Source organism: Aulonocara stuartgranti (genome assembly GCF_965226115.1).
Source record: "Aulonocara stuartgranti genome assembly, chromosome: 1".
NCBI lineage: Eukaryota > Metazoa > Chordata > Actinopteri > Cichliformes > Cichlidae > Aulonocara > Aulonocara stuartgranti.
In genome coordinates, this window is record NC_138939.1 from 32,205,853 (window position 1) to 32,214,522 (window position 8,670).

Genomic DNA, 8,670 nt, shown 5'->3' on the forward strand with positions numbered 1-8,670 from the left:
AATCTGATAAAAGAAATGAAAAAAATGTTTGCTGACTTTCCCCAAACAGGATTTAAAAAATCTTTTTCCTTTGGGTGCGTTAAGCGTCATGTTTGTCTCGAACCACTAATGTAGCTGACTATTCGTTAAGATCTCTGTTGAACATAAAATGATCATAGTGACTTTGGTTTCTACTGAGGAAGCCTAGAATACGTAGTCCAGCACATAATCCCCTTTAAATCTGTACAGAGTTAATTACTAAGCTTGCTAATAGGTAGACTTGGATGCTTTAGATAGAGCAAGGCTAAGCTCCTCTTTTTATTCTTTGTGCTACGTAAAACAAACTGTCTCTTAATTCCAGTCTTAGATCTCCTCTTTTTAAGTTTAATAAGCTCCATTTCCAAAATATTTAACAATTTCTTTAAGGATTATAACCTTACAGATCCCTAGGATGTTCACATCACAGTGTTCATTGATGGTAGATGAAAATATTAAAGAAACATCTTTGATATTCAAATGCTTCCTTTTTTTCTGAAGAAGTCACAATTTGCCATTAGAGCTAAAAGAAATTTGTCTCACTGCCTGGCTTCTGCTTATATCACTACCACATAATCCTTTTATGATGTAAAATGGATTCTATAATAGTTCAGGAACACATTATTGACGTTTCATAGTGCTAATTTGACAAAATGTTATGAAAGCTGTATGTGAAAATCAGCCCATTGCATTGCCTCTGAAAAGTCCATTATGAGACTCTCACCTACCTTGTTATACACCGGACTTAACAAAGAACTCGCTGCGCTCCCACCTCACATACTCGCTCACTGCTTTTCCAGGGTAATGAGCCTGTTAAGTAATACCTATTTAATAATTCCCACAACATAATAATGGAGGCTAAATGCCCGACAATCACTCTAAGCTTTGTGCTAATGATTTTTCGAGAAATGTGCAGACCTTGAAAATTACCCGCCTTTGTTCTTTCTGTAACTCACCTTCATCACATTCAAAGGAAGACAAGTAATAGAGGAGAGGCTTTTGATGTAGATGGAGCAGTAATAATGAAACTTAATATTTTTGCCTATACTGATAAGAGTTCAGGTATGAAGGTTAATGTCTGCCACGTTCATTCAATTCAGTGAAAGAAGGGGTGTAAACAAGTGTAACAGGTTGAAGTCGACCAACCTTGATGCAAATGTGTTTTTCACAGACTCACAGAGTCTCACCGAAAAGCCATCCGGGTGATCCAGAGAATGCGTTATTTTGTGGCCAAGAGAAATTTCCAGGTAATTATTACAATTTTTTTTAATAGCAAAAAAGAATAATATTCACACATTGGGAAATAATTGATGTTTATGTGCTCTACTTAAAATTGCGTAACCTATCTGCATACTCTGAACACCTGCTAACAGCTTGGTTTCACTAAGCAGTATTTATTCATTTCTAACATTTCAGTAGTTATTAACTAAGTACTGTACTGTTATTTACTGTCACACTGTCACTGTGCAAACATCAAACACAACAAAAGAGATTGGGGAGCAACAATAATACACTTTGCTCCAGGGTCACAGCAAGCAGTGGTTCAGCTGAGTTTGCAAATGAGCAGTGGTTCAGCTGAGTTTGCAGATCAGCAGCATCATTATAGTAATAGGTTTTTGAATTGGATGTGGAAAAAAGATGAGTACATCTGGATATGAGTCCTATACTGTATGTTTTTTTTTCTTTTAGATGATGTTAGTAACGCTTTTATGACTTCTCTAATTCTAATCAAAAGCTCAAGCCATGAAACGCTAGCTGTGCCACAAGAAAAAGCTTGTATTGGATTGTTTCTAATGAACAAAAACTGAAGAGACAATCTCAGGATTTTTTTTATTCTGTTTCGGTTGTAAGTTAATGTGGCAGCTATGGCATTTTTGCTTTGCTTTCAAGTATAAAAAAAATTAATTCCACTTCACTTTATGTCCAGCTAACCTCTGTTCAGTGGTTTGTTTGTTTTTTGTTTTTGTACAGGCTTTGTTCTTTATCAGTCAGTCACAATAACATTTCCATGATATTAAATTAATAAAAATTACTGTGTATACAGGATTTACTTTATATCTGGTTTCTAAACCTCACCAAACATCTGTGGAAGAGAAGGAGCACTCTCTTTCTGTTCTAAACTTTTACATTTTGGGGCATAATTTTAAAAAAAATCGTCTGGGCCTTACCAGATCTTTAAATGATTCGAATTTATATTCGAATCATTTAAAGATTCGAAAAGGGGGGAAAAGTGTGACATACCAAACTTTATGATTATTTATTTAACAAAGAACCAAGCCAAAGAAGAAGCCGTGGATGAGAAACTAAGTATACCTCATGATTCAGTACGCTGTAGAACCACCTTCAGCAGCAATAACTTGAAGTAATTGTTTTCTACATGACTTATCAGTCTCTCATGTCATTGTGGGGGAACTTTACAGCATTTTTTACGTCTTTACAACATTTGCAGGCATTCATTCATGCACAGCTCTCTTAAGGCCCCTTTTTTTCTCTGCAATTTCTCTGAGCATTGCACAGCCTGACCTTGGAGTGAATTTGCTGACATGTCCATTCATAGTAACTCTAGAAATTATTTTGTATGTTGTCCATGTGTGAATAATCTTTCTCCCTGTGGAACGATGGACTTAAAATTGTTTTAAAGTGGCCTTGTAACACTTCCCAGATTAATGAGCAGCAACAATTACTTATCTAAGATAAGATCGTTGCAATGGTCTTTCCTCGCTGGCTTCGTATTAACACACTGCTGAATGCTCCAGGGCAGTCATCAAACTTGCTGATGAGCAATAAGACTAGTGCACTAATGTTACCCTTTTAGTTTCTATGAAAGCAGTAAGTGTGTACTTAGATTTTCACACACTGTCTCCTGAATTTTGGCTTAGTTTTTGTTAAAGAAATAATAACAAACATGTCATGTCATGTGTTGTTGTTCACCCGAGACTTGACTTAACTAATTTATTATTTCTATGCCATGAGTAAAACCTTTCTTTTTTTACATAAGTTTCTTTGACAGAATAATTTTCTAAAGAATATCCAGTTTCTGGCATGTAAAGACATTCGTACGGGTTTGATCCTGACAAGACATTTGTAATAAAAGAGATGACGTTTTGATTAAACAATCTGAAACTCTCTGTTGTAGCAAGCTCGTAAACCGTATGATGTGCGAGATGTGATTGAACAGTACTCCCAGGGTCACCTCAATCTCATGGTGCGCATCAAGGAGCTTCAGAGACGGTAAATGGTTTAAATAAGATGAGCTTCATGTGAATTATATCCCCTGAGTACAGCATGGATATATGTGTACAATACTGTCAAAGGCAAAGAGATAAATTTTTAAAAAAAAAAGAATGGAGAAGATCTAGGAAGATGAAAGGGGAAGTAGAGAGAGTGTGTAAATATTCCTCTAACTTAAGGCTCCCATTGTTTCCCCCAGACTGGACCAGTCTTTAGGGAAGATAACTTTGTTCCAGACAGGTTCAGGTAATGAATCACTCCACTGACTTCTCGAAATACATTACAGCAGCTATGGTACAAACCACAGACCTAATCCTTCTGTCTTGTTATTTACTTGACTGTTGTCTGCCTCTGAAGACCGAGCCAAAGACAAAGGCAACAACTCTATCGGATCCAGACTCAACAGGATGGAGGACAAGGTGGGATTTGTGCAACCTCAGTGGAAAAATACAGTAACACTCACAAGCCTTGTAGAGTTTGAGATTCTTTCTTTTCTTTGTACAAGAGAAAAGTCAAATATTTAATTCCGTCTCCATTTATCTTGCACTATAATTTGAGCTTTTATAGCCATTCACAAGGGTTATCCCAAGAGGATGTTTACAATGACAATTTACAATTCAGTGAACCCTTGAAAATAAACTGCATTTGGGAATTTTCTGGGTAATGCAACAAGAGCTGTCTTTGTTTACTGTAATGTAACATGAGCCACTATGTATGTGTGCACATGTGGCCTCGTTTTTGTTGATTCAAATATAAAACTTTAAGAGCCTGTTCCAGTTCTGTGGCATAAAAAGAGGAACTGTTTGCTTTCATGTATTTCAAAGATGCATCAAAAAAAAGAAAAGAAAAAGGAACACAATGTGCAATTCCCTCCCTGAGTTTTTATATACATCTGTGATTTTTTTCTCTTTGTTATTTGTGATTGGATGAAAAAAAGATCAAACTGCGTCTAAAGCTTTTAAAGAATTTTCATCTCATAATCCTGTAATAAACATCACTTTAGTTTGTGTTTCATAACTGACCATGAAAACTACAATCATTAAAATAATTGGCCCAAACTAAAGATGCTGTTTGTGCTACACGGGTTAATTAAAACTTTATGAACAACGTAACCGTAGCTCCTTTGTTTAACAAGTAAACAAACCTAATTTAATTTTAATTACTAAGAGGCACTGTTGGTGTCATAGCTGTCACTTAAATGAATATTTGATTGAACTCTTACAGATAACACACATGGACCAGACTTTGAATCGCATTGTGGAGTCCCTCGCATATCTGCTGGAACAGAAGGATGCTGGTGGCGACGGTGGGGGCGGGTCAAGGCTCGGACCGACCTGTAAAGTCCTCCCCAGCCAGGACAGCCTGCCAAGCTATGACCAGCTATCTTCACCCTCTTTGTATGCCTCCTCCAACACCGCCAGCACAGTGGTCTGCCCCAACCCGCCCCCGAGCACCACTGGCAGTCAGGATGAGAGCTGATGAAACCAATAAGCAAACACCAAGTTTTTCTTCTTTTAGTATAATATAAGATATTTATGATGAATGTCCCAGCAGACCATGGGGAATATGGACATCTGTGAGAGAAAAACAATAATTCAACACTGCAATATCTCTTAAAGATTGCTATTAGATCTTTGTAATTGCCAGGTTTGAGTATTGTACTTAACATTTATTCAGGTTAATGCCAAAAACCCTGCAACTTCAACCTCCATTCTTCCTGTTTAGCATATGCATATGTAGAAATTATAATAATTTGCAGTAACTTTATTACTCTTAGGGGCCTTACATTTCTATATATCACTTGAAAATCCCAAATGAAAGGCTGTTTTCACTGTTTTCCACTTTTTCACTTTTTTGTTAATGTGAAGATTTCCTTTCTCTTTTGACAATAAAATAATGCAGTAATCATAATCATGCCTGTGTGATGTGAAGCAAAAAACTTTCAATGGTTCATGTTTTTATGAGCCAATCCTGTTACAGTCTGAGTTACTTTTTTTCTCAAGCATTATCCTGCAATAGCATATGATTTATTTCAGTAAATCATTTGATTAGGTAGAGGATCAACAGGGGGTTCTCACCCCCTTGGGGGACACACCCCTAGGACTTAAATATGGGGCTCTCCACCCTTTGACCTTATAACTGAAGAAGCTTCTTGAATGAGAGGTCAAACATCTTCAAGCAACTTGAAGAAGTCCAGACGCTTTTCTTTCCAAGCTCTTTAGACTATGTCAGTAGTCTCTCTTCCCCCCAGTGGATGGTAATGGTACTTCAGGTGGGCTGTTGTTGAAAGTGAATTTGTATGCTATGATATGATATGATTACTTTTCTGGCTGATTTCTGATCCTGAATTTGCCTTATATATCCATAATAATGGGGGAAAGTATGTAGAAAGAAAGGGGCTATGACGTGTCATAAGCAATGAGTTAAATTGCAACTAAGGAAAAACATGACCTTTGGCTTATATTATGACCAAAGCTCTAATGAGAGGTTTGGGTGAGCCACAGAAAACATCCAGGTTTCTGAACTGATCATGGGAGTCTTAAATTTAGGAAGTGCTGATTTACATTGTAGCTGACCTTTTTACAGACTTTTTAATCTGCATTAGTTTTTTAATCCGTAAAAGCTTAAGGTGCATATATTGCTTTAGAATCAATTATTATATTATTTTAATTACTATATTGATTACTGAAATTTCAAAGCAAGATCGAATTATTGAGAAAGAAAAATGCAAATAAACTTCCCAAATCTGGAATAAATAAAATATCTTAAAGTCATCACTACCAAGCCTTCTTTGAAATAATACATTAAACTGCATTCATCTTTGAGATTGTTCTTATACATTAATAGGTTTTACTTAAATATATGCCATTATTTACTATACAGTTTCAGTTACTATTTGTTGTTTAGCACAACTTTTACGTAGCAATAAAAGATTGAACTAATTATTACTGAGTGTCTATGTATTGAGTCTGCTGGCCTCGAGCAATCTCTCACTAAAACCAGTGAGATAAATATTTGAGTTACAGAAAGACATTTTTCTTTTGTAATAGGTATTTTGAAGGAAAAGCAAACAAAAAAAGTCAGTATTTCACACTAAAAATGAAAGCAAATAATCCAACTAAGAGTCCTTGTCTTGAATGTCTGGAGCACCGTTCAAGTCACTGCTTCCACAAGTATTTTGCATCACTCATGTTTTAACACAATGAGGTGGAGCTGTGTGTCGTGTCCTCGCCAGCTTATTGAAACAGTCAAAAGCATGGCTAATACCATGCTCTTTAGACAGCTGACCTTTGAGCGGCAGATGGTGACCTTTTCCCTGCTGACCATCCGTGGGGTGTCCAGGCATTCCTTCATACAAGTACCCATGTGGAGAAAGGGCCCAAATGACCATCTGCCTCTGGTGTGGACAACAATGGGCTGCACCCTCCTAAAGTGTGCTGAGGGGGCTTGGCCTTTGTGGCGATCAGGAAGAGGGTGAGGGGAGAGTTTCATTACAGGGAGGGCGTGGATTGTTTGGGATATTGGAGTAATCTGCGTTATAAACAATCAAACAATACAGAAAGTCATTATGTCCTAAAGCTACAATGAACTGATTTTTTTTTCATGTTTCTTTAGCATCTGCTTAGGTGAGGCAATTTGTAAGGCACATTTCATACAGAAAGAAAAAAGAAATAAAACACTAACATGCTAATTTTGCCAGCAGTTTGCTTCGCATCAAAGGATACAATTTCCTCAGATTGTATTTGTTGAGTGATCAAACACAAGTGGAAGTCCTAATGCGTGTCTTTTCTGCAATTTCTTCTACTTTGGACAATTTAATGAAATCCCAATCAGCCAAAAACAAAGCAGTACTCTTTGCAGGATGCTTTTTGTTTTTTGTTTGTTTGTTTTTTAATCAACCTATGGGTCATTATGAAGGAACAGTTCTTATTCTCTCAGCAAAATCACTCTAGAATTGCATGAAACAATCATTGCAGGCTTGTTAGTGACAGTTAAATTCACAGATAATGTACTGATGCTTGTAATGCTTCTCTTTCAGGAATGTAATTACTGCTGGAGTTGGAAACCTGGGAATCCTCTATCCTATGGGAACCTATGGACCCATGGGACAGTTTGCTATTTATTTTTGACACGTTTATTTGAAAAATAAATCCACTGGAACAAAGTGAATGATCATTTGTCTCCCATTCAGAAATAACACAGTTAGCAACGTCACCGAGCCTTTTAAAAGTGTTATTGTCTTTCTTTTTTCTTGCTTGTGTAGCAAGTATGAACAGGTGGCCTTTGGGAAAGTGACATTTGAGCAATCGTAAGGCAAAGTAAGAATAAGCGTAAGTGGTATTGCTTCAGGCACTTGTCAAGGATGATAGCAACTTTGACTATGAACAGGGACTAAGTGAAAATAGAAAAGCCGAGGGAAGACCTGGGGGTGGGGGGGTCGAGGAGTGCCAAAGGCTGATTTGCAGGTGAAATAGATGGCACGCTCTGCTTTGTTGCTATTATCCTGCTCTCAGGCCAGATGGCCTCTTGAAGTTCTTTAGAGCTGAAACCCCAACACTGCAGGAGTGCACATACTTATGCGGGATTTGGCTTTTCTAATGGGCTAATTTGGCAATTACAGTTTATATTAATGGATATAATTTAAAGCCTGACGGCACATTTCTTACAATTGTGATTATGAAATATCTCATAATAGAACCCAGAAAATGCAATTACTCTGAAACAATTTTCTTCTTTGAATTGCTAAACTTACAACCCGAATAGTTTTTTTTTCTTCTATGACTTCAGAGAGAGAGCGAAAGAGAGAGACTTATTAACCTACTCATCTGTGTCTGCTGCAAAGACAGCAAAAAAACACTAAAGATGTACTCTCTCATAAGACTGCAGTCATATTGAAAAACCAATAATTTAGAAATCTGTTCACCAAAGGGCACGGCTATAAATAGATGAACATTTTAGTGTAAGAAAAAGCAGTCTCGGTGTCTTGCATATAAAGACAAGACTGACAACACGTTTGACAGCCGGAGGATAAAAAGATTAAGCTCTATTCAGTGTCAGCAAACTGTCACAGTGCAAAATGTGGTGGACATTGTTTTGGATATTACCAATCTGTAGTTTTTACATTGTGTATTATTGATGTGCTGCAGTTCTCAATGTATGTCTTAGACAAGTATAGATCTGTAAAGTATTGACTGGCAATCATGCATGAGCTTCTGAATGGCTATGTCTGATTTTATCAAAGAAAGAGTTTTTAGAGATAAAATTCACATTAAAAAGGTTTGATATAGGAGATGAAAATGAAACTATCACAAATTTGTTACTTTACACGAAAAGTTTCCTGGTGTTAAAAAAAAGTCAACAGGCATAAAATGTAATGATCAATAATCACAGTTTATTAAAACTGTAATATGCACAGAAATGTGC

General features: G+C 36.7%; 1 protein-coding gene across 4 annotated transcripts in view; it reads left to right on the top strand.

Moving 5' to 3' along the window:
- The window catches only part of kcnq1.1 (potassium voltage-gated channel, KQT-like subfamily, member 1.1), a 52,918-nt gene extending 47,554 nt beyond the window's left edge, over positions 1–5,364 (top strand). For 2 of the 4 annotated variants that reach the window (XM_082535471.1, XM_082535472.1), the window contains exons 14-18: positions 1,187–1,262; positions 3,152–3,246; positions 3,446–3,492; positions 3,604–3,665; positions 4,471–5,364. In XM_082535471.1, the coding sequence (XP_082391597.1) occupies positions 1,187–1,262; positions 3,152–3,246; positions 3,446–3,492; positions 3,604–3,665; positions 4,471–4,725 (535 nt within the window). In that variant the 3' untranslated portion in view covers positions 4,726–5,364. The remainder of the gene's footprint in view (positions 1–1,186; positions 1,263–3,151; positions 3,247–3,445; positions 3,493–3,603; positions 3,666–4,470) is intronic. The other 2 variants (XM_082535469.1, XM_082535470.1) reach the window with 2 other exon arrangements.
- Positions 5,365–8,670: the final 3,306 nt, after the last annotated feature.